Genomic DNA, 26,853 nt, shown 5'->3' with positions numbered 1-26,853 from the left:
AGAAAAATCTGTTTTTTATTGAGTTTTTTTGAAGTTGGGTTTTAGAAAGGCCCCAGAAAGTTGCAGAGAAAGTCAGAAAAAAGACATTTAAAAAGAACCACTTTTATTATATGTATCTAAAATCTGATATTGTTTTCTATAAACATTATGAAATCAAAATTCACATAAATTATTGAATTATCATTTGCTGCGCTCATCCAGTGTTTCGGCCAGTGTATTTTAAGTCTGGCGGGCTTGTGTCCCCGCCAGGCTAAGCTTTGTGTATTTAGTCAAGTCTTTTTAAAATTTTGGTGTTTTTGTAGCATTTTCTTTGCGAATGACCAGAAGCAAATGCTGTTTGGGTGGCTTTAAAGTATTGATACAGGAATGTGAATATGCACGCTGCAACTTTCAGATCAAACTTGTGCGTATCTTTTCAAAACGTTTCATTAACGGAGGGGTTTCCCAAAATGTGAAGTAGGAAGCTGGAAGTAGGAAGAACACCTCAGAATGAGCAGAATATATGGAAGAAATAAGGAGGTTTGTGGAATGAGTGTGGGTCTAAACAAATATTTACACAGGACGGAGCATGCATCCTCCTCTGTGTTTATGGTTGGGTTTATGACCGCATCTCCTCCCCAGCCTTCTCATTTTTATCCCATGGTTCTTTTCTCAAGGCAGCTGTGTCCCAGTGGTTTATGGTGTTCCCAACTCCTCCGCCATGAATCTGAAGGGGGAGAATATGTCCTAAAAAGAAAATGAAACCTCCATAGTGTTTTTAGTGGGCTTCTGTCTCTGTGATGTGACACCAGAAGCCAAACACACACACACGTCACTGGTTGCGTTTCATATCTTGAGGAGGTAAAATCTCCAAGATGTTTCGTGGAAGGAGATAAAAAGCTGCACAGAGTATAAGGTGTTAGCCCGAGGAATGGATTACAACTTCTTTTATTTTGGTCTTCCATCCAAAAGCTGTGTTTTGTGCCATCTTCATCCGCTTGTTCTGTCTCACATTAATGAGTACAGAGATGATGAAAGATCATATCATAAAGCATCACTCTTCCTGGGTTTCTCTATTTGGCTGCAGTTTGTTTTATTTTGTCTGTTTTGTTTATCTTCATTTAAATTTCAGAAGAGGATTTTGTAGTTTTCTGAGCCAATTCACCTTTTTTATTTCTAATTTCTTAATGTTGTGATTGTCTTTCATTCATATTATTTCGGAATTTTGTATTTTGTATTTGGTCACTCGATGACTGTTATGTCAGTTGGTCAAATATAGTAAGTTATTTTATAGTGGAAATAATTTACATCAATAAGATTGTAGTTAAGATCATAATTAGATAATTATATAGCTAATTTATGCTAAGAATGGGCAAAAATGTTTGAAATTTGGTCAGAGTATTACATCTGTATTACAAACGATCTTCGTCCTTATTGTATTTGGAGAAATGTGACCGCGTGAGTGCTCTTAGCAGCAATCTATCTTTGAGATATAGTTCTCCGGTAACTATGCCAACAATAATTTAGGCAGTTAGGAGGAAGTGAACGGCTCGTGAACTCTCTGAAATGTATTTATAACTTTTATACGTTAGAAAATGTTCGCCTTTGTAAGTATTTTCGGGTTTTATAAGCCATCTAGGCAGGTATTGTTTGTTCTTTAGTTGATTAAATGTATCATTTTTGAGTGTAGCATTAAGCTATGTGCTTTAGCTAATAATCTACTTTCCGTTATATTTCAGCTACAGAAACGCTTTGACTGTGGCATTAAGATGAGTGTTTTAGCCAGTAACCTATTTTCCCCTTGTGTTGTATTTAGTTTCAAACGTCTATGAAAGAAATTCAGTTAAGAAAAGCAACCTTGTGTGAAAACTTTTTTGTAGTTGTTCGATGTCTAATTGTTAATTGTTGTCTAACTGTCTAATTGTTGTTTTCTATGTCTAATTAATTACATAGTCAGTATTGTGAGGACAGCACAATACGTGACACTGATACAAATATCAGTAAATATCGGCCATTGTATCAGTAGTAAAATGGGATATTGATAAAGGCCCAATTTTAAGCTTATCCCTAATAATAAGTCAGATAAAATGGGTTTTGATGCAAAAAATTTTGCAATCTTCTAATTTTCTATAGAAAAGATCCAACAGAACCTTTTTCATTTTATGTGTTGCAGTCTAAAAAAGAAAAAAACATTAAAGCTGCAAGCAGCCTCGAACGGCCCTCGCAGCCAAGCGCCGCTCCGGCCTATTGCCACCGCGGGGTACTAGCAACCGTCGCCTCACGCCAGCCACCACAGAAGCTCTCACGCAGTTTTCAGCTCCTCCGCCCGCACCGCGGAAGCTGTTGCTCAGTTTCCATCAACGCTGGCCACGTGCTAACACAGAAGTTGTTGCGCAGTTTCCGCGCCCGTCCACCAGGCGGTACACACTGATGCGTTCGGAGGCGCTCCTTGACGATGCAAAAAATGTGGTGCAGATTCATTGGTTTAGCGAGGAAATATAGCTGGATTAATGTAGGACGCGCAGTGGAGTCAAAATATATTTCAATGCTGTTGTTCTCTTTAGAGGTCAACAAAGGTCATACGTATCCAATTTGGCGTCAGTCGGATCATCCACGTGTCATTTACAGCCGATCATATGCACATGGCGAAGTACTACAGTTCGTCATTTTTCATCATTTTCAGCTGTGTTTCTAAAGCACTCTATTTCAATGTTGGAGTAATACTTACTCAGAGTGGCGAATTACTGAAATGTTTTGTAAGAAGTAAGAAAACGCTACATTTACTGCATGATTTAATTCAACAAAAATTATCTGAGACATTTCTATCCTTTTAGAAATTTCATGGCAACGCTCTCACAAAGTTTTCACGCCCATCCGCCCGTGGATCTGTTTGTCATTGGCGGAGGAACACTGACACCTACTGGCGAAATACTGATATTGTTCTTCATCCTGTTTATCTGCTGTTTCATTTGTGGAGCAATACTGACCCCAAGTGGCGAATTACTGAAATGGTTTATAAACGGCAAAAATGGGATGAAAATCTGAACTTCAATCAAAAATGGCCGACTTCCTCTGGGGTTTAGACCATGGCTCCAAGAGACTTTTTTTTAAGTCCTGACATGGTACACACGTGTACAAAGTTTCGTAATTGTAGGTTTTAAAGCATGGCTTGGGGCTGATCATTTAAAATTTTCTAGGGGGCGCTATAGAGAAATTAGGCCACACCCTACAAATATTGTGATGGATTCCTGTCGGGGAGTGGATGAAGATCCATCCTTGTGAGTTTGGAGCAGCTGGGCCCAAAAATGTGGAATTGAGAGCCAAACGTATGGCGATGGCGTTACAGGTGACTTCGCCACGCCGCCACGCCCAGCTGCTCCATCGAAGCTGGTCGGGGTTGGAATCCTCAACACACCAACATGTCTTCTGTGTCTGGGCACAGTTTCATGTTGATGAGGTCAAAGGGGTCAGATATCAACCGTTCAGAGTAAAACATGACACTTCCTTTTCTCAGGGGGCGTGGCCTAAGTGATGTCATCATTCGACCATAGGGTATTGTAGGACACCCGATGATGATCAATCACAGAAACTTTGGTGCCTCTGTGAGTTTCTGTGTAGGAGATATAGCAGTTTATTTTTTATGGGGAGTAGGTGAACTTTGACCCCTGCCAACCCCCCTTCAGCATACTCAAAAACTCACCGTTTTGATAACTTTAGATGGGACATGCCTTATGAACAGACTGACCGAGTTTGAAGCCGATCAATCGAAAACCCTGGGAGGAGTTCGATCAAATACCAAGGCTGCAAACTGCAAAAATGGTTCAAAATCCGAACTTCAATCCAAAATGGCCGACTTCCTGTGGGGTTTAGACCATGGCTCCAAGAGACTTTTTTGTAAGTCCTGACAAGGTACACACGTGTACAAAGTTTCGTAATTGTAGGTTAAAGCATGGCTTGGGGCTGATCATTTAAAGTTTTCTAGGGGGCGCTATAGAGAAATTAGGCCACGCCCACCAAATATTGTGATGGATTCCTGTCCGGGAGTAGATGACTGTCCATCCTTGTGAATTTGGAGCAGCTGCGCCCGAAAATGTGGAATTGAGAGCCAAACGTATGGCGATGGCGTTACAGGTCACTTCGCCACGCCGCCACGCCCACCTGCTCCATCGAATCTGGTCGTGGTTGGAATCCTCAACACACCAACATGTCTTCTGTGTCTGGGCACAGTTTCATGTTGATGAGGTCAAAGGGGTCAGATAGCGACCGTCCACAGTAAAACATGACACTTCCTCTTCTCATGGGGCGTGGCCTAAGTGATGTCATCATTCGACCATAGGGTATTGTAGGACACCCGATGATGATCAATCACAGAAACTTTGGTGCCTCTGTGAGTTTCTGTGTAGGAGATATAGCAGTTTATTTTTTTATGGTGAGTAGGTGAACTTTGACCCCTGCTAACCCCCCTTCAGCATACTCAAACTCACCGTTTTGATAACTTTAGATGGGACATGCCTTATGAACAGACTGACCGAGTTTGAAGCCGATCAATCGAAATCCCTAGGAGGAGTTCGATCAAATACGAAGGCTGTAAACGGCAAAAATGGCACCAAAAATGGACCTTCAATTCAAAATGGCTGACTTCCTGTGATACTTGCACTATGACATTAATTGTAAATTTTGAGCATCTTGGGGAGCTCTACAAGTGTACCAAATTTCATGTCTCTAGGATAAAGTAAGTGAATAGCAAAGGGTCCTTTGAAAATTTGTAGGTGGCGCTATTGAGCCATTTTTTATGGGATTTTTGCAATGACCTTAAAATACAAAATTTTGAAACTCCCTTTACGCGTCCGCCAAGTTTGGTGAGTTTTTGAAAATGATAAAGCCCCCAAAAAGGCCCCTCTTTAGGGGGGCAGAATAATAATAAATAATAATTAAAGCTGCAAGCAGCCTCGAACGGCCCTCGCAGCCAAGCGCCGCTCCGGCCTATTGCCACCGCGGGTACTAGCAACCGGCGCCTCACGCCAGCCACCACAGAAGCTCTCACGCAGTTTTCAGCTCTTCCGCCCGCATCGCGGAAGCTGTTGCTCAGTTTCCATCAACGCTGGCCACCTGCTAACACAGAAGTTGTTGCGCAGTTTCCGCGCCCGTCCACCAGGCGGTACGCACTGATGCGTTCGGAGGCGCTCCTTGACGATGCAAAAAATGTGGTGCAGATTCATTGGTTTAGCGAGGAAATATAGCTGGCGGATTAATGTAGGACGCGCAGTGGAGTCAAAATATATTTCAATGCTGTTGTTCTCTTTAGAGGTCAACAAAGGTGATACGTATCCAATTTGTCGTCAGTCGGATGATCCACGTGTCATTTACAGCCGATCATATGCACATGGCGAAGTACTACTGTTCTTCATTTTTCATCATTTTCAGCTGTGTTTCTAAAGCACTCTATTTCATTGTTGGAGTAATACTTACTCAGAGTGGCGAATTACTGAAATGGTTTGGAAGAAGTAAGAAAACGCTACATTTACTGCATGATTTAATTCAACAAAAATTATCTGAGACATTTCTATCCTTTTAGAAATTTCATGGCAACGCTCTCACAAAGTTTTCACGCCCATCCCGCCCGTGGATCTGTTTCTCATTGGTGGAGGAACACTGACACCTACTGGCGAAATACTGATATTGTTCCTCATCTTGTTTATCTGCTGTTTCATTTGTGGAGCAATACTGACCCCAAGTGGCGAATTACTGAAATGGTTTATAAACACCAAAAATAGGATCAAAATCTGAACTTCAATCTAAAATGGCCGACTTCCTCTGGGGTTTAGACCATGCCTCCAAGAGACTTTTTTGTAAGTCCTGACATGGTACACACGTGTACAAAGTTTCGTAATTGTAGGCTAAAGAATGGCTTGGGGCTGATCATTTAAAGTTTTCTAGGGGGCGCTATAGAGAAATTAGGCCACACCCTACAAATATTGTGATGGATTCCTGTCAGGGAGTGGATGAAGATCCATCCTTGTGAGTTTGGAGCAGCTGCGCCCAAAAATGTGGAATTGAGAGCCAATCGTATGGCGATGGCGTTACAGGTCACTTTACCACGCCGCCACGCCCAGCTGCTCCATCGAAGCTGGTCGGGGTTGGAATCCTCAACACACCAACATGTCTTCTGTGTCTGGGCACAGTTTCATGTTGATGAGGTCAAAGGGGTCAGATAGCGACCGTTAAGAGTAAAACATCACACTTCCTTTTCTCAGGGGGCGTGGCCTAAGTGATGTCATCATTCGACCATAGGGTATTGTAGGACACCCGATGATGATCAATCACAGTAACTTTGGTGCCTCTGTGAGTTTCTGTGTAGGAAATATAGCAGTTTATGTTTTTATGGCGTGTAGGTGAACTTTGACCCCTGCTAACCGCCTTTCAGCATTCTCAAAAACTCACCGTTTTGATAACTTCAGATGGGACATGCCTTATGCGCAGACTGACCGAGTTTGAAGACGATCAATCAAAATCCCTAGGAGGAGTTCGATCAAATACGGAGGCTGTAAACGGCAAAAATGGGGTCAAAATCTGAACTTCAATCTAAAATGGCCGACTTCCTGTGGGGTTTAGACCATGGCTCCAAGAGACTTTTTGTAAGTCCTGACAAGGTACACATGTGTACAACGTTTCGTAATTGTAGGTTAAAGCATGGCTTGGGGCTGATCATTTAAAGTTTTCTAGGGGGCGCTATAGAGAAATTAGGCCACGCCCCACAAATATTGTGATGGATTCCTGTGGGGGAGTGGATGAGGATCCATCTTTGTGAAATTGGAGCAGCTGGGCCCAAAAATGTGGAATTGAGAGGCAAACGTATGGCGATGGCGTTAGAGGTCACTTCGCCACGCCGCCACGCCCACCTGCTCCATCGAATGTGGTCGGGGTTGGAATCCTCAATACACCAACATGTCTTCTGTGTCTGGGCACAGTTTCATGTTGATGAGGTCAAAGGGGTCAGATAGCGACCGTTCACAGTAAAACATTACACTTCCTGTTCTCAGGGGGCGTGGCCTAAGTGATGTCATCATTCGACCATAGGGTATTGTAGGACACCCAATGATGATAAATCACAGAAACTTTGGTGCCTCTGTGAATTTCTGTGTAGGAGATATAGCAGTTTATGTTTTTATGGCGAGTAGGTGAACTTTGACCCCTGCTAACCCCTCTTCAGCATTCTCAAAAACTCACAGTTTTGATAACTTTAGATGAGACATGCCTTCTGAACAGACTGACCGAGTTTAAAGCCGATCAATCGAAATCCCTAGGAGGAGTTTGATCAAATACGAAGGCTGTAAACGGCAAAAATGGCCTCAAAATTGGACCTTCAATCCAAAATGGCCGACTTCCTGTGATACTTGCACTATGACATTAATTGTAAATTTTGAGCATCTTGGGGAGCTCTACAAGTGTACCAAATTTCATGTCTCTAGGATAAAGTAAGTGAATAGCAAAGGGTCCGTTGAAAATTTGTAGGTGGCGCTATTGAGCCATTTCTTATGGGATTTTTGTGATGACCTTAAAATACAAAATTTTGAAACTCCCTTTACGCGTCCGCCAAGTTTGGTGAGTTTTTGAATATGATAAAGCCCCCAAAAAGGCCCCTCTTTAGGGGGGCAGAATAATAATAATAATAATAATAATAATAAGAAACAGTACAGAAACAATAGGCCTTCGCAGCGCTTAGCTGCTCGGGCCTAATAATAATAATAATTAAAGCTGCAAGCAGCCTCGAACGGCCCTCGCAGCCAAGCGCCGCTCCGGCCTATTGTCCACCGCGGGGTACGAGCAACCGCCGCCTCACGCCAGCCACCACAGAAGCTCTCACAAAGTTTTCAGCTCCTCCGCCCGCACCGCAGAAGCTGTTGCTCAGTTTCCATCAACTCTGGCCACGTGCTAAGACAGAAGTTGTTGCGCAGTTTCCGCGCCCGTCCACCAGGCGGTACGCACTGATATTGTAGGACACCCGATGATGATCAATCACAGAAACTTTGGTGCCTCTGTGAGTTTCTGTGTAGGAGATATAGCAGTTTATTTTTTTACGGCGAGTAGGTGAACTTTGACCCCTGCTAACCCCCCTTCAGCATTCTCAAAAAGTCACCGTTTTGATAACTTTAGATGGGACATGCGTTATGAGCAGACTGACCGAGTTTGAAGCCGATCAATCGAAATCCCTAGGAGGAGTTCGATCAAATACGGAGGCTGTAAACGGCAAAAATGGGTCAAAATCTGAACTTCAATCTAAAATGGCCGACTTCCTGTGGGGTTTAGACCATGGCTCCAAGAGACTTTTTTGTAAGTCCTGACATGATACACATGTGTACAAAGTTTCGTATTTGTAGGTTAAAGCATGGCTTGGGGCTGATCATTTAAAGTTTTCTAGGGGGCGCTATAGAGAAATTAGGCCACGCCCACCAAATATTGTGATGGATTCCTGTCGGGGAGTGGATGAGGATCCATCCTTGTGAGTTTGGAGCAGCTGGGCCCGAAAATGTGGAATTGAGAGCCAAACGTATGGCGATGGCGTTACAGGTAACTTCGCCACGCCGCCATGCCCACCTGCTCTCTCGTAGCTGGTCGGGGTTGGAATCCTCAATACACCAACATGTCTTCTGTGTCTGGGCACAGTTTCATGTTGATGAGGTCAAAGGGGTCAGATAGCGAACGTTCACAGTAAAACATTACACTTCCTGTTCTCAGGGGGCGTGGCCTAAGTGATGTCATTATTCTACCATAGGGTATTCTAGGAGACCCGATGATGATCAATCACTCAAACTTTGGTTCCTCTGTGAGTTTCTGTGTAGGAGATATAGCAGTTTATTTTTTATGGGGAGTAGGTGAACTTTGACCCCTGCCAACCCCTCTTCAGCATACTCAAAAACTCACCGTTTTGATAACTTTAGATGGGACATGCCTTATGAACAGACTGACCGAGTTTGAAGCCGATCAATCGAAATCCCTGGGAGAAGTTCGATCAAATACGAAGGCTGTAAACGGCAAAAATGGGTCAAAATTCGAACTTCAATCTAAAATGGCCGACTTCCTGTGGGGTTTAGACCATGGCTCCAAGAGACTTTTTTGTAAGTCCTGACAAGGTACACATGTGTACAAAGTTTCGTATTTGTAGGTTAAAGCATGGCTTGGGGCTGATCATTTAAAGTTTTCTAGGTGGCGCTATAGAGAAATTAGGCCACGCCCACCAAATATTGTGATGGATTCCTGTCGGGGAGTAGATGAGGGTCCATCCTTGTGAATTTGGAGCAGCTGTGCCCGAAATTGTGGAATTGAGAGCCAAACGTATGGCGATGGCGTTACAGGTCACTTCGCCACGCTGCCACGCCCACCTGCTGCACTGAAGCTGGTCGGGGTTGGAGTCCTCAATACACCAACATGTCTTCGGTGTCTGGGCACAGTTTCATGTTGATGAGGTCAAAGGGGTCAGATAGCGACCGTTGACAGTAAAACATGACACTTCCTGTTCTCAGGGGGCGTGGCCTAAGTGATTTCATCACTTGACCATAGGATATTGTAGGAGACCCGATGATGATCAATCACAGTAACTTTGGTGCCTCTGTGAGTTTCTGTGTAGGAGATATAGCAGTTTCTTTTTTTATGGCGAGTAGGTGAACTTTGACCCCTGCTAACCCCCCTTCAGCATACTCAAAAACTCACCGTTTTGATAACTTTAGATGGGACATGCCTTCTGAACAGACTGACCGAGTTTGAAGCTGATCAATCGAAATCCCTAGGAGGAGTTCGATCAAATACGAAGGCTGTAAACGGCAAAAATGGGGTGAAAATTTGACCTTCAATCCAAAATGGCTGACTTCCTGTGATACTTGCACTATGACATTAATTGTAAATTTTGAGCATCTTGGGGAGCTCTACAAGTGTACCAAATTTCATGTCTCTAGGATAAAGTAAGTGAATAGCAAAGGGTCCTTTGAAAATTTCTAGGTGGCGCTATTGAGCCATTTCTTATGGGATTTTTGCGATGACCTTAAAATACAAAATTTTGAAACTCCCTTTACGCGTCCGCCAAGTTTGGTGAGTTTTTGAATATGATAAAGCCCCCAAAAAGGCCCCTCTTTAGGGGGGGCAGAATAATAATAATAATTAAAGCTGCAAGCAGCCTCGAACGGCCCTCGCAGCCAAGCGCCGCTCCGGCCTATTGCCACCGCGGGGTACGAGCAACCGCCGCCTCACGCCAGCCACCACAGAAGCTCTCACGCAGTTTTCAGCGCCTCTGCCCGCACCGCGGAAGCTGTTGCTCAGTTTAAACTTCTCCAACTCCGGTCCAACAGAGCCTTCTTGCTCAAAAGCGTGGTTCGGATTTGCAACTCCAAAATCCAAGCAAAATGTTGAGCGTAGTCCAGTTCTGTGGCTCCTAAAAGCAGGCAAAATGTTCAGGAAAACTTCGCAGCTCCAGCTGTCGCCGGCTGACTGTTATTACGTAGCGTCGATCTGTTTTCTCATTGATGGAGTACCACTGCCTCCTGCTGGGGCAATACTGGTATTGCACTAGCAGTACCAGTATATCGCCACAAGGTGCCAGTCGTACTCCATCAACACTGACCCCAGTGTGTTCTTACTTCGCTGTGTCATACGTTTTGCTGAATCACTTTGTTTGTATTATTTCTAGCAAAAATGAATGAATGTTTGTACTTTAACCCACAAAATAAACTTATATATATATAAAAAGTTATAATAATGTATATTTAAATAATTAATAACAACATAACCTATGGGCTGCTGTTTTCTAGGGGGCGGTATAGAGAAATTAGGCCACGCCCTACAAATATTGTGATGGATTCTAGTCGGGGAGTGGATAAATATTCATCCTTGTGAGTTTGCAGCAGCTGAGCCCGAAAATGTGGTAATGAGAGCCAAACGTATGGCGATGGCGTTACAGGTAACTTCGCCACGCCGCCATGCCCACCTGCTCTATCGTAGCTGGTCGGGGTTGGAATCCTCAATACACCAACATGTCTTCTGTGTCTGGGCACAGTTTCATGTTGATGAGGTCAAAGGGGTCAGATAGCGAACGTTCACAGTAAAACATTACACTTCCTGTTCTCAGGGGGCGTGGCCTAAGTGATGTCATCATTCGACCATAGGGTATTCTAGGAGACCCGATGATGATCAATCACTCAAACTTTGGTTCCTCTGTGAGTTTCTGTGTAGGAGATATAGCAGTTTATTTTTTATGGAGAGTAGGTGAACTTTGACCCCTGCTAACCCCCCTTCAGCATTCTCAAAAACTCACCGTTTTGATAACTTTAGATGGGACATGCCTTATGAACAGACTGACGGAGTTTGAAGCCGATCAATCAAAATCCCTAGGAGGAGTTCGATCAAATAGGAAGGCTGTAAACGGCAAAAATGGGTCAAAATCCAAACTTCAATCCAAAATGGCTGACTTCCTGTGGGGTTTAGACAATGGCTCCAAGAGACTTTTTTGTAAGTCCTGACAAGGTACACACGTGTACAAAGTTTCGTAATTGTAGGTTAAAGCATGGCTTGGGGCTGATCATTTAAAGTGTTCTAGGGGGCGCTATAGAGAAATTAGGCCACACCCACAAAATATTGTGATGGATTCCTGTCGGGGAGTAGATGAGGGTCCATCTTTGTGAAATTGGAGCAGCTGGGCCCAAAAATGTGGAATTGAGAGCCAAACGTATGGCGATGGCGTTACAGGTCACTTCGCCACGCCGCCACGCCCACCTGCTCCATCGAAGCTGGTCGGGGTTGGAATCCTCAATACACCAACATGTTTTCGTGTGTTGGGCACAGTTTCTGTTGATGAGGTCAAAGGGGTCAGATAGTGAAAGTTCACAGTAAAACATTACACTTCCTGTTCTCAGGGGCGTGGCCTAAGTGATGTCATCATTCGACCATAGGGTATTGTAGGGCAGCCGATGATGATCAATCACAGTAACTTTGGTGCCTCTGTGCATTTCTGTGTAGGAGATATAGCAGTTTATATTTTTATGGCGAGTAGGTGAACTTTGACCCCTGCAAACCCCCCTTCAGCATACTCAAAAACTCACCGTTTTTTTAACTTTAGATGGGGACATGCCTTATGAACAGACTGACCGAGTTTGAAGCCGATCAATCGAAATCCCTAGGAGGAGTCGATCAAATACGAAGGCTGTAAACGGCAAAAATGGGGTGAAAAATTTGACCTTCAATCCAAAATGGCGACTTCCTGTGATACTTGCACTATGACATTAATTGTAAATTTTGAGCATCTTGGGGAGCTCTACAAGTGTACCAAATTTCATGTCTCTACGATGAAGTAAGTGAATAGCAAAGGGTCCTTTGAAAATTTCTAGGTGGCGCTATTGAGCCATTTCTTGTGGAATTTTTGCGACGACTTTAAAATACGTAAATTTGAAACAGGCTTAAGGCCTCCGCCAAGTTTGGTGAGTTTTTGAATATGATAAAGCCCCCAAAAAGCCAATTCATTTGGAGGGAGAATAATAATAATAATTAAAGCTGCAAGCAGCCTCGAACGGCCCTCGCAGCCAAGCGCCGCTCCGGCCTATTGTCCACCGCGGGGTACGAGCAACCGCCGCCTCAGCCACCACAGAAGCTCTCACAAAGTTTTCAGCTCCTCCGCCCGCACCGCAGAAGCTGTTGCTCAGTTTCCATCAACTCTGGCCACGTGCTAAGACAGAAGTTGTTGCGCAGTTTCCGCGCCCGTCCACCAGGCGGTACGCACTGATATTGTAGGACACCCGATGATGATCAATCACAGAAACTTTGGTGCCTCTGTGAGTTTCTGTGTAGGAGATATAGCAGTTTATTTTTTTACGGCGAGTAGGTGAACTTTGACCCCTGCTAACCCCCCTTCAGCATTCTCAAAAGTCACCGTTTTGATAACTTTAGATGGGACATGCGTTATGAGCAGACTGACCGAGTTTGAAGCCGATCAATCGAAATCCCTAGGAGGAGTTCGATCAAATACGGAGGCTGTAAACGGCAAAAATGGGGTCAAAATCTGAACTTCAATCTAAAATGGCCGACTTCCTGTGGGGTTTAGACCATGGCTCCAAGAGACTTTTTTGTAAGTCCTGACATGATACACATGTGTACAAAGTTTCGTATTTGTAGGTTAAAGCATGGCTTGGGGCTGATCATTTAAAGTTTTCTAGGGGGCGCTATAGAGAAATTAGGCCACGCCCACCAAATATTGTGATGGATTCCTGTCGGGGAGTGGATGAGGATCCATCCTTGTGAGTTTGGAGCAGCTGGGCCCGAAAATGTGGAATTGAGAGCCAAACGTATGGCGATGGCGTTACAGGTAACTTCGCCACGCCGCCATGCCCACCTGCTCTCTCGTAGCTGGTCGGGGTTGGAATCCTCAATACACCAACATGTCTTCTGTGTCTGGGCACAGTTTCATGTTGATGAGGTCAAAGGGGTCAGATAGCGAACGTTCACAGTAAAACATTACACTTCCTGTTCTCAGGGGGCGTGGCCTAAGTGATGTCATTATTCTACCATAGGGTATTCTAGGAGACCCGATGATGATCAATCACTCAAACTTTGGTTCCTCTGTGAGTTTCTGTGTAGGAGATATAGCAGTTTATTTTTTATGGGGAGTAGGTGAACTTTGACCCCTGCCAACCCCTCTTCAGCATACTCAAAAACTCACCGTTTTGATAACTTTAGATGGGACATGCCTTATGAACAGACTGACCGAGTTTGAAGCCGATCAATCGAAATCCCTGGGAGAAGTTCGATCAAATACGAAGGCTGTAAACGGCAAAAATGGGTCAAAATTCGAACTTCAATCTAAAATGGCCGACTTCCTGTGGGGTTTAGACCATGGCTCCAAGAGACTTTTTTGTAAGTCCTGACAAGGTACACATGTGTACAAAGTTTCGTATTTGTAGGTTAAAGCATGGCTTGGGGCTGATCATTTAAAGTTTCTAGGTGGCGCTATAGAGAAATTAGGCCACGCCCACCAAATATTGTGATGGATTCCTGTCGGGGAGTAGATGAGGGTCCATCCTTGTGAATTTGGAGCAGCTGTGCCCGAAATTGTGGAATTGAGAGCCAAACGTATGGCGATGGCGTTACAGGTCACTTCGCCACGCCGCCACGCCCACCTGCTGCACTGAAGCTGGTCGGGGTTGGAGTCCACAATACACCAACATGTCTTCGGTGTCTGGGCACAGTTTCATGTTGATGAGGTCAAAGGGGTCAGATAGCGACCGTTGACAGTAAAACATGACACTTCCTGTTCTCAGGGGGCGTGGCCTAAGTGATTTCATCACTTGACCATAGGATATTGTAGGAGACCCGATGATGATCAATCACAGTAACTTTGGTGCCTCTGTGAGTTTCTGTATAGGAGATATAGCAGTTTCTTTTTTTATGGCGAGTAGGTGAACTTTGACCCCTGCTAACCCCCTTCAGCATACTCAAAAACTCACCGTTTTGATAACTTTAGATGGGACATGCCTTCTGAACAGACTGACCGAGTTTGAAGCTGATCAATCGAAATCCCTAGGAGGAGTTCGATCAAATACGAAGGCTGTAAACGGCAAAAATGGGGTGAAAATTTGACCTTCAATCCAAAATGGCTGACTTCCTGTGATACTTGCACTATGACATTAATTGTAAATTTTGAGCATCTTGGGGAGCTGTACAAGTGTACCAAATTTCATGTCTCTAGGATAAAGTAAGTGAATAGCAAAGGGTCCTTTGAAAATTTCTAGGTGGCGCTATGAGCCATTTCTTATGGGATTTTTGCGATGACCTTAAAATACAAAATTTTGAAACTCCTTTACGCGTCCGCCAAGTTTGGTGAGTTTTTGAATATGATAAAGCCCCCAAAAAGGCCCCTCTTTAGGGGGGCAGAATAATAATAATAATTAAAGCTGCAAGCAGCCTCGAACGGCCCTCGCAGCCAAGCGCCGCTCCGGCCTATTGCCACCGCGGGGTACGAGCAACCGCCGCCTCACGCCAGCCACCACAGAAGCTCTCACGCAGTTTTCAGCGCCTCCGCCCGCACCGCGGAAGCTGTTGCTCAGTTTAAACTTCTCCAACTCCGGTCCAACAGAGCCTTCTTGCTCAAAAGCGTGGTTCGGATTTGCAACTCCAAAATCCAAGCAAAATGTTGAGCGTAGTCCAGTTCTGTGGCTCCAAAAAGAAGGCAAAATGTTCAGGAAAACTTCGCAGCTCCAGCTGTCGCCGGCTGACTTATTACGTAGCGTCGACTGTTTTCTCATTGATGGAGTACCACTGCCTCCTGCTGGGGCAATACTGGTATTGCACTAGCAGTACCAGTATATCGCCACAAGGTGCCAGTGGTACTCCATCAACACTGACCCCAGTGTGTTCTTACTTCGCTGTGTCATAAGTTTTGCTGAATGACTTTGTTTGTATTATTTCTAGCAAAAATGAATGAATGTTTGTACTTTAACCCCATCAAATAAACTTATATATATATAAAAAGTTATAATAATGTATATTTAAATAATTAATAACAACATAACCTATGGGCTGCTGTTTTCTAGGGGCGCTATAGAGAAATTAGGCCACGCACCAAATATTGTGATGGATTCCTGTCGGGGAGTTGATGGGAATCCATCCTTGTGAGTTTGGAGCAGCTGGGCCCAAAAATGTGGAATTGAGAGCCAAACGTATGGCGATGGCGTTACAGGTCACTTCGCCACGCCGCCACGCCCACCTGTCCATGGAATCTGTTCGGGGTTGGAATCCTCAATACACCAACATGTCTTCGGTGTCTGGTCACAGTTTCATGTTGATGAGGTCAAAAGGGTCAGATAGCGACCGTTCACAGTAAAACATGACACTTCCTGTTCTCAGGGGGCGTGGCCTAAGTGATGTCATCACTCGACCATAGGATGTTGTAGGACACCCGATGATGATCAATCACTGAAACTTTGGTGCCTTTGTGAGTTTCTGTGTAGGAGATATAGCAATTTATTTTTTATGGGGAGTAGGTGAACTTTGACCCCTGCCAACCCCCTTCAGCATACTAAAACTCACCGTTTTGATAACTTTAGATGAGACATGCCTTATGAACAGACTGACCGAGTTTGAAGCCGATCAATCGAAATCCTGGGAGGAGTTCGATCAAATACAAAGGCTGCAAACTGCAAAAATGGGTCAAAATCCGAACTTCAATCCAAAATGGCCGACTTCCTGTGGGGTTTAGACCATGGCTCCAAGAGACTTTTTTGTAAGTCCTGAGAAGGTACACACGTGTACAAAGTTTGGTAATTGTAGGTTAAAGCATGGCTTGGGGCTGATCATTTAAAGTTTTCTAGGGGCGCTATAGAGAAATTAGGCCACGCCCACCAAATATTGTGATGGATTCCTGTCCGGGAGTAGATGACTGTCCATCCTTGTGAATTTGGAGCAGCTGCGGCCGAAAATGTTGAATTGAGAGCCAAACGTATGGCGATGGCGTTACAGGTCACTTCGCCACGCCGCCACGCCCACCTGCTCCATCGAAGCTGGTCGGGGTTGGAATCCTCAATACACCAACATGTCTTCGGTGTCTGGGCACAGTTTCATGTTGATGAGGTCATAGGCTTGAGATAGCGACCGTTAACAGTAAAACATGACACTTCCTGTTCTCAGGGGGCGTGGCCTAAGTGATGTCATCATTCGACCATAGGGTATTGTAGGACACCCGATGATGATCAATCACAGAAACTTTGGTGCCTCTGTGAGTTTCTGTGTAGGAGATATAGCAGTTAATTTTTTTATGGCGAGTAGGTGAACTTTGACCCCTGCTAACCCCCCTTCAGCATACTCAAAAACTCACCGTTTTGATAACTTTAGATGGGACATGCCTTATGAACAGACTGACCGAGTTTCAAGCCGATCAATCGAAATCCCTAGGAGGAGTTCGATCAAATACCAAGACTGTAAACGGCAAAAATGGCCTCAAAATTGGACCTTCAATCCAAAATGGCCGACTTCATGTGATACTTGCACTATGACATTAATTGTAAATTTTGAGCATCTTGGGGAGCTCTACAAGTGTACCAAATTTCATGTCTCTACGATGCAGTAAGTGAATAGCAAAGGGTCCTTTGAAAATTTCTAGGTGGCGCTATTGAGCCATTTCTTGTGGAATTTTTGCGATGACTTTAAAATACGTAAATTTTAAACAGGCTTAAGGCCTCCGCCAAGTTTGGTGAGTTTTTGAATATGATAAAGCCCCCAAAAAGCCAATTCATTTGGAGGGAGAATCATAATAATAATAATAATAATAAACAATAGGAAAACAATAGGCCTTCGCAGCGCTTAGCTGCTCGGGCCTAATAAGAAACAGTAGGAAAACAATAGGCCTTCGCAGCGCTTAGCTGCTCGGGCCTAATAAGAAACAGTAGGAAAACAATAGGCCTTCGCAGCGCTTAGCTGCTCGGGCCTAAAAATGTAACCAACAGACATCAAAAGAAACCAGACACGGGTATGTTTGATTAGGCTGTTTTTGAAATTGTAGCATCTGGGTAGCATGTGGAACATTGTAACAGTGGGCGACCAAAATACGGAGACAATTTTTCTCTCTAAGCTGTTGATGGAGGTTTGGATCGTGGCACCTCTGACGCATCTCTTCCCCCTTTCTTTCTCTGTCCATTTCCTGACGGCATATTTCTCATTTAGGCCACTAAGGCCACAAGAACATAAAAGAAGTTTATGCATCAGGTTCTATATTTCTACCAATTACTACAAATTTATAAATACATTTTTTTACTCATAAAAAAACATATTAAATTTTTTTAGGAATAAAAAAATTCTCTGTCTTCGGGGTCAATTTTAAGAAAATATCTGCATATTCTATTGGATGGCTTGCAGTAATATTGCACTTAAATGCTGGTATTAATTAGGGATGCAATTAATGCTTAATTATTCTATTGATTATTCTAACAGTTAATGGGATAACAAAGCCATTATGGAGATTTTTCAGTTTAGCCTTTTTACACAAAATTTTAAATCCAATAAAAGATGAAAATAACCAAATGAATCTATGTTTAAGTAAGAACATAAACATTTTACTGGATAAAATTCAATAACATTGCATTCTTTTAGTGTACACTTGATCAATAGTAGCAAAGAATACAGTTAAGCAAAAAAAAAAAATATTTTATTTATTTTTATTTTTTTAATAAATGTAGAGCAAAAAGTTTTTAGGATTTTTTTTTAACAAAATTTGAACTGGGTGAATATAAAGCTGCCACTTGAGGTGTTGAGGGTAGAACATTTACAGACAAAGAAGATTTTTTATTTTTTTTATCTTAAATGCAAAATGTAGATATTTTTGTACTGTTTTGTCTTAATTATGTCTCTGAGCGCATTGTTCTTTTAGTGGATGGCCTTTTTTACAGTCCACATACTGCAGTTAGCGATTATTTGATTACTGTACTAATTAAAAGTTATTTCAGTAATTTTATAGTCATAATTAATTTGATTCTTTCATTCCTGTTATTAATTTGTTCATTGTAGTCATCTTTTACATAACATGTTTTAATTTCTGCTTAAGTCTTGTAAAATTTTAGAAATCATTGTTCTCACTTTAGCCATGTTGTTCTGAAATAATTTGTCTAGAAACTGAAGTTTGGCCCGATCCTTGACGATAACTGTCAAAAATGTATCATTCAGCTGAATGAATTGGCTTCAGCTGCTTTAAAAGCAAACAGTTCAGTTTGGGGTTATCATATAAACATAGTTTAATGAAGTGAAAGCAATGCTGATAATTGAGAGCAGCTTTAGTAAACTGTGAAGAAACCACTCCTACTTCCACACCAAAACCAACTTTACTGTTTCCTCTTTTGCCTTTATTGTGCTTCAACTAGGTTTTAAATGCTATAAGTATGACTTAAAGATAAATGGATTCACCAAATCACTGTTTTTGTGTTGCAGGAAATCGATATCATCGACTTGTGGACAATCTGTGACACAAGAAAAGGAAAGTACTCCAAGTCACCAAAGGTTGGTAATGTGTCCTTAGGTCTGAGTCAGAGAGAGGGAGACTGACGTTTTTCCTTCTGCTGTCAGGAACTTTCTCCTCAGAGTATGAATGTGATGTTTCAGGGATACTGTCAGGGAGAAGTGTGTGTGTTTCCTCACTCAGCTGATGGTGACGGGGTGTTAATGAGGCCGCCTACAGATGGCCCATCAGACAGGAAGTGATATAACCAGTGACTGTTGGTGAGGAAGTCATTGTGTAAGCGGGTCCAAGCGGCTGAGACGCAGATGAAGCAGCGTTTTTGACCTCATCGACGTCTTTGTGTTACTCAGATGAGTGGATTCATTTGGAAAGAAATTCAAATATTGATTTATACAATGAAAATGTAAAAAAAAAGTTATAATTTTATATTTTTCACCAATAAATTTAGATGACCAAATATTATCTAGAGGCGTTTCATTGAATTTTTAGTGGAGCTTGTCAGATATTCCAACTTATTTAAACTTAGTGAAAGTGAATTTGTATTGGAGACATTTTTATTTCTATCTGAAGGCATTCATATTTAATTTGACTGACAGTTGCAGTGAGTGGAACAAATCTATCAACAACATAGTTGTAATCGGCCTAAACAGAGACCATAAAGTTGCTGTGGCTGGAACAGCAGCAGACTCTCTGGCTGTTGTGTGACTGTGGCAACAAGGTATTGATTTTACAACTGGAAACTGATTAGCATCTCAAAAGCTCTACTTAATCCTAAACTACATCCCCAAATCCTAGGAGAGTTGAAAAGTTTGTTTTATGAATGCCAAACGGAACCAAAGTGCAGACGGAGAATGAGGAAGTTCAAATCGTTTCCAGTCTCTGCCCGACTTTCTAATCCTACGACCTGACAGATTTAAAGAGGAGCGGCAAAAGCAAATGAGGTGGAAAAGTGTGGAAAAGATACTGCTGATCCTTTCTGCCCACAGCATCACCATCCACAACAATAGTTTAAAGATAATTGAATGAAATGACTTACTTACATTTAATTCACCTTTAGGAAAAAAAAGTATTTTTTTGTATTGAATATTTTGTTGAATTGCATTGAAAGTCATACACAGAGAAATGAAAACTAGTTGCCCTCTTATATTTCTTCTTTATGAATGTAGTATACAATGACTTTTCCTTTAGTGAATGCTTGATTATTTGCACCAAAGGACGCGTCTGCAGCAAAAAAACCCCAACAACAACAAAAAAGCAACTTTCACATCACTATGTGAAAGTTGTTTAATAGATTTCTTAAATATATATTTTTGGCTTAGTTTTGTTTTGACTGCTATTTATAGTGTTCTTTCATCAAATGGTTGACCGTGTGTAGCAAAGGCTCTGGATGCAAAACATTTTCTAATATCTGTTGTAAAAAGCTTGGATTGAGGATTTTCAGCCAGATTTGGATTGTGATTAAACTCTTTATTAATTTGAATGAAACTTCCACCGTTGCTCCCAAGTCAGACCAGCACAGGAACAAAACAATGACGTCCGAGATAAACCAGCGTCATTGGGAATAAACTGACTGGTGCTTTGATTCAGTCTGAGACAGTCAGAGAGAGAGAGAGAGATGGCTCACCCCACTGAGAAAACTACAGATTAAATCATCCATCCATTGATCAGATCATTCACCCATCAGTCCATATTTTTCCTTTTTTGTTCACCTATCAATCCCCATATCCATCTGTCCGTCTGTCTGTCCTGTCATCCATTTACCCATCCTTCATCACAGCCTGTCCAAGGTTCCACTTTGAAGCAGAAGTTCACCATTACCATTATTTGTCCATGAGCAAATGCTGGACATATTCACGTTTATATTTAACTAAGTAATATTTGTGTCCATGCACAGGATTTCCCGCAGCTTCCTGCATGGCTGCTTGAGCTTGATGCAGTGCATTTGTTTATTCATTGACGCTTCATGCTTTTATGTAAATATTTACCGGTGCACCAAACAGCTATGAGCAAATTCAAACAGCTTTACTAAGTCATGGAAATGTTTCCCCTCTTTTTTACACTCAAAGGAACTCCTAGGAGTTCAAAGACACATATCATAATGCTTTTTCCTAATATTCACATTTGACTGTTGAGCAGTGTAGATATTTGTATTTGCTCATAGTTAAAGTATATTCAAGATTTTTATTCATATATGACTTTACAGCTTTAAAGAGGTTTTATTACATTTGATCAAATAAGTTGAGTGCAGCACTGGCCAGATGGCTGACATGCTTTGCAGAGCATTTTATGGTTCTTAATGACACTGTTTTTGATGTACGCCCCCATAACTTTACTGTTTTGATTTGCCTTCATTTGGATACCAAACACACAGTAGTAGTGTTGTTACTGTGGCTTTCAGACATTGAAATGGTCGCCTCAGCAACACTAACGGCAGTTTTTAAAAGGTCAACAGCATCATTTTATAGATCAAGGAGCAATAATTGTGCTAATCAGGAAGGAGTGTAGTCATCTCAAAAATACACAACAGTTCAAAATGACAAGTAAAATCAGGTATAGAATATTTTTTCAATAAATTAATATATAAAAAACAAATTAGGCAAATTGGAGCTCAGGTTCCTCCTGTTTCCACTCCAGAACTTGCTTTACTAAACTCAGCTGATTGGAGCGCCGGCACGTTATTTAGTGGTGAACAAAAAGAAGAGTTGGGAAAATTATATTTGATCACGAAAATTATTGTTTATTTTAATTAGTGCCAGGAGTCTATATTTTTTAATCAACTTAAATGCTGCCTCTGTAATTTATTAATCCTAATTAAAAAATAATTATTTTTTCCAAATATCAATTGACAAAAGTAGAAAAACATTTTTTGCTGCTAAATTTTTGAATAAACAGTTGTATGAGCTCAACAACAAAGATATTTATTGTTTTTTGTATTTAATCTCTTATTTAGGTTATTTAACCATCAGATTGATATAAAATTATATCCGTTTAGCTTTCAGGAACCTCCTTTTACTCATGTAGCTTCTTAAAAAAATACTTCTGTAGGAACGTGGACATTAGCTTTAGAGATGTCTGTAGTGCTGCTACATGTTTAGCATTTAGATGCTATTTTAAGCTTGGATAGCTTCATGAGGCTAACTTATGTTGGCACAACTTGAACACAACAGTCTTTTCCAGTGCCCCATCACACATTTTCTTGCTGAAATATTTATGCACAGTGGGCCAAGAAAAGCGGATTTTTCATTTACTGTGATGTTCTGTGCGTCAGATTTACAGATGTACCAGAAACACACAAATACAAAGGTTCCATTAGCAACTCTTGTATTAAAACAGTAATCACTTAATCAAAAGTCTACATAATAAAACTTAATGTGTTAGTCCCGTCCCTACTTTTTATTTAATAAAAGCAAAATTTCACAAATTGGAATATTTTAAATATATCATTTGGCAGCACCATTGCCTTACAGCAAGAGAGATGCTGGTTGGAATCCCAACTTAGTTTCTGCATGGAGTTTGTATGTTCTCCCTAGTACCAGTTACTGGGTTAACTGCGTTCTCTGAATAGTCCTTAAGCATAAGCCGAGCCAACTTTATAATTACTTTTAAAACGGTAAAAAAAATGTTTCCCAGGACTCTGCTGTGATCCGCAGCTATAAACGATGTCTGCGGCTTGTTACTACAGCTGTACATCGCTTTACTGCTGGTCCAGAAGAGCTGAATGTTAAGCTTTACACACACATGAAAGGGAGCCAATATTTTGAATAAATGTCCGGTTAATTCAACTCCCTCACATCAGAAAAACTGTCGTCTGTCACAGGATAAAACCTGAAGTCCAATGGTCCGTTTGTGCTGCAATATAGATTTGAATACGTGGCACGCATCCCAGGCGATATCTTTGCATCTGCCTGTTATTTGTTGTACCTGAAGTACAGGATCGTCTACTCATCCATATCAGTTGTTTTGATTTGAATGTTCAATTATATAACCTCCATTTTTTTAAAATGACCCAAAAATGGCTTATTTCTTCTAGATTACCTGTAAAGTCACAGCACAGGTGCTCCTACCTCAATTTGAATATAACTAAATAGCTTATTTATTAAATTCAGTAATTCAGTCTTATAAGTGTAAGATTGTAGTTGGTTTATTATATAGATTGTGCATTTTAATTATATATTTTTGTCAATTTTGATCAATAAAAATTATTTTTAATGTAGAAATGTTATGTTACTAATCATTGGCAGATGGCCATCGGCACCTTCTACCCTCTTTGCCAAAGAAATGTTTGTATCAAAGCTTATTTATGAAAAGTTTAGTGGAAGAAAAAAGGTGCATGAACAGTGGTGCCAGTCACAGCAGTATTTATAAGATAAGTTTCAGTTTCTTAATTGAATTAGTAAAATAAATGAACGTTTTGGTGATTTATGTCATCAAAGTTTGCAATCTTGGGATATTGCTCCTCTCAACGTTCCTCTATAACGTGAGACGTGCCTGAGGAAGAGCGATGCTTAATTGTGAGACAGATGCAAGGTACCACAGGGAGTTGGTGGGCTAAAAAAGAGGAAAGAGTCATTTAGTTAATTAGTTTAGAATGCAGAGCCTCATGCATCACATTCTTCCTCTCAGGAGAGACAGAAACAGTTTGTGTTTGTTCTCAGTCTTCAGATTGTTTGGTTCTTTGTTGTTTTAGGGACATTGTGAAAAATGAAGCAATTCTGTTGTTTTGTTAGGATCCTAAGATACGGGAGAGGCTGGGCTATGAGAAAGAGGGATTCGAATCAAGGCTGCTGACCATTGTCCATGGAGTAGACATGGTGAACGTCTCATTCATGTGTTTGTTGGCTTTGGATGAGAAAATCGCACAGGTAATCCTGGAGCTCCGCCTCCCTCTGACACACGTTAGCTAGTCGTTAGCATGATCTGCCTTCCAGCAGCGATGCAGTCGAGTCACATGCCGTCCTCATGTGTGTTTAATTCCAGATTTGGGCAGATGAGCTCTTCGACCTGGCGACCAACATACTTTCCAGGAATTCATCGAGGAGCAGGCACCTTTACAAAGCGTAAGACAAATTCACAGTTTAGAAAACTGAAGCTGTTGAAGGCGTCAACAGGAAACAAAATGGAGAACAGAAAAGAGTTCACATGTCCAGGATAGTTCAATCCACCCAGACATCCATACATATGGGCTGAAGAATGGGAGAAATCTGTGAATGTGTGGAATCTGAACAGGAAGTGTGAAGGACCCAGTTTGTAGAATTTTCCAACGATGCTCTGTTTTGTTTTCAGGTACACTAAACTAAAGCTTCATGGGAGTATGGATGGGAGGATCCCAATGAAGCAGTGAGTAAAAGCCTTTCCTGCTCCTTCTGTAACACAGTCACATCTGTGTTGCCTATTTATGTTCTCATTTTGCTCTTTGTCTTAAAAAGTTGCCGTCTGCTTTCTTTTTATTTATAATCAACAGTGCTGCGGGAAGTGTTTGCTTCCTTATAGATTACTTTTTAGTTTTGTTTTGTTTTTTTACTTTTTTTAAATATTCTATGAAGAAAACTCAGCCAAAAATCCTCCACAGATAGTTAGAAGATTCATCAATCCAGGGAACCAACCATTATTTATGAGGCTATAAGGGCACAATTACCTTTTCACAACGGGTTAGGTTGGTTTGGGAAGCTTTTTTTCCCTTAACATATAAATTCATCTTTTGAAAATTGCTTTTTTGGATTCATAACTTGTGATCTGTAAGACAGCAAACATTTTTTTACCCTAGCGTACGTTAACCTTTAGATCCAATGTGAACCAAGCCAAACCTAACAGTGAGAGTTTTTGCTTTTCAGCTTTATGAAGATGTTTTCTGATAAGAAGAGGGTGGAAACTGCAATGGAGCAGTGTAACCTAAACAACAATAAGGTAAGCAATACATGCAATCTGTTGTGATCAACCAAAAGATATTCATTCAAAAGCAACGTTTCATACAAGGAAATGGAAAAAGATTTATCACTTGATCCATCAACTGATTTTTATAATTTTTTTTTATGTTTAATAACTTCCTCCAAATTTTTTATTTGCTGCATCACAAGATAAAACTTTCCTTCATTTTTGAAAGAGAGCACTAAGATAAATTCACTGTCGTTAAAATAAATATCCTGTTCCAGCCCTGTTTCTGTTTTAGATGCCAGAATTGAGCTTTCTGTGTTTTGATTTTTTTCTAACAGAAGGCAACTTTACCTTTGAGATGTCTGAATGTTACAAACTTTTAAATAGATTACGGTAGATTTAAACTACTTACTAAAAGGTAAGAAAGCTGCATGCTAAGTTGGAAGCTCACTTGAGCTTGAAGCTTTTTTGTCCTTTTTTGGACATTTTTATGAAATGTTCTAGAAGCAGCTTAAAAAATCTATAAATTTGTGCCTGAAAAGGTAATGAATTTGAAAATCATTCCTTATATTAAGGTTGTTTTTTTTAAAACAACTGTAGTTGCTTATTTTAAAAGTTAAACTACCAACTTAATATGCAGAAACATGCACAGTGGAAACAGTCGTCTTTTTTTCTGCTCTTCAGCCAGTAGCGTATTAAGTAGCAGTGCGTCCAGGTTTTGAGAAATACTCTAGGGAAAAAAACGCAAATAATTTGTGTTTAAATTTGATGCAAAAATCCACAGATGTCCACAGTATGTAGGACAGAGAGAAGGTCGTCAAGCCTGCTTGTGTTTTATGAAGCCTAACTTCCAACAATTTCATGCGTTTCTTCTGAGTGACTGTGACAAGTGGGAAACTAGGGTTTATACAAGCACTGCTGCATCTGGCTGCTGCCAATGAACTCACAGTTGATTGAGCTGCTGATATTGAACAAGTCTTGTTCTTGTTCATCAGCCCTCACAGGTCCAACACGATGAACTGGCAGCACTGGTTCTTTCAGGGTTTCAGAGGAAACCATTAGCAGTTCTCTCTCAAGAAATTCATTTCACTGGCAGTTCTTCTTGCTTTGACCTTCAAAACATCACTCCCAGAAATGAGATTGCCAAATGCAAATAGCCATTATTCAATATTTTATTTATTTATTTGAGCAGAGACTTGCAATATAATTTTAAACATGCAGTTGAATGACAATGAAGTCTATGTCAATACAAAGGCTTTTGAAGAAATAGATATCTCTCCAGTTGTGCTGTAGATGCTGCAGAGTAGTTTGTTGTTATGTCCATCTCCTGACTGATACTTTTGTAGAAGGAGTTTCTTCTGATCTTATCCAACAAGTTTCCTGGTCTGGACACTGTGACTGTAGCTGACAGATGTTTATAAGCAAATATCAGGCACGTTCTGCTGAGGGAGCTTTATTTCAGGTTACTACAGCTACAGGTGTGCACCAAATAATATCGAGTGCTGAAATTGACAAAGCTTGAGTTTAAAATTGTGCAGACATATTAATCATTTGTTTTTCAGTTGAATTTCAAGGGGCATATTTGTGTCAATAAAGATGGGAAAACGTTCTGAATAATTCATCATGGTCTCCTTTTTCTACATCACAAACCCTCATTTGCTACAACCGGTTAAACTAATAAGCTGTGTTGAGGTTGTTTATGTTTAGTACTGTTCATTGGCAGAGCTTTTACATTTCTACCAGTAACGGCTGGCTGGGGGTTACCTGTGTCTTCCTGTTCCTGTCTGGGACGAAAGCTGAAAAATGTTTGGAAACTGCTCCTCCACCATGGTTCCACTCCTTACAGTATTGCAGTTTTACAGATTTTGAGATGAAGCCAGGTCTCTTTAAGTGTTGAATATTGGCTGTAGTCTCTACTAAAAATCTTTTAAAGTCACAAGACTTGTTCTTCTTGATGAAGTCTTGAAACATGGTTGACAGAGCTGTGTGCGTTTGTCTCGTTGCTGTGGTGCCACCTGTTGGTGAAA

At 41.4% G+C, this 26,853-nt stretch overlaps 1 protein-coding gene across 3 annotated transcripts in view; it reads left to right on the top strand.

The window, feature by feature from the left end:
• The window catches only part of plcb3 (phospholipase C, beta 3 (phosphatidylinositol-specific)), a 76,531-nt gene that overhangs the window by 31,850 nt on the left and 17,828 nt on the right, over positions 1-26,853 (top strand). For 2 of the 3 annotated variants that reach the window (XM_055051027.1, XM_055051028.1), the window contains exons 3-7: positions 18,928-18,996; positions 23,683-23,817; positions 23,933-24,012; positions 24,239-24,292; positions 24,787-24,859. In XM_055051027.1, the coding sequence (XP_054907002.1) occupies positions 18,928-18,996; positions 23,683-23,817; positions 23,933-24,012; positions 24,239-24,292; positions 24,787-24,859 (411 nt within the window). Of the gene's footprint in view, positions 1-1,511; positions 1,587-18,927; positions 18,997-23,682; positions 23,818-23,932; positions 24,013-24,238; positions 24,293-24,786; positions 24,860-26,853 lie in introns of those variants that run through there. The other variant, XM_055051029.1, reaches the window with a different exon arrangement.

Source organism: Poeciliopsis prolifica, unplaced genomic scaffold, assembly GCF_027474105.1.
Source record: "Poeciliopsis prolifica strain line A6 unplaced genomic scaffold, Auburn_PproV2 SCAFFOLD032, whole genome shotgun sequence".
Taxonomy (NCBI): Eukaryota; Metazoa; Chordata; class Actinopteri; order Cyprinodontiformes; family Poeciliidae; genus Poeciliopsis; species Poeciliopsis prolifica.
Note: the sequence above shows the minus strand (reverse complement) of the source record. Positions and strands in the feature narration are given on the sequence as shown.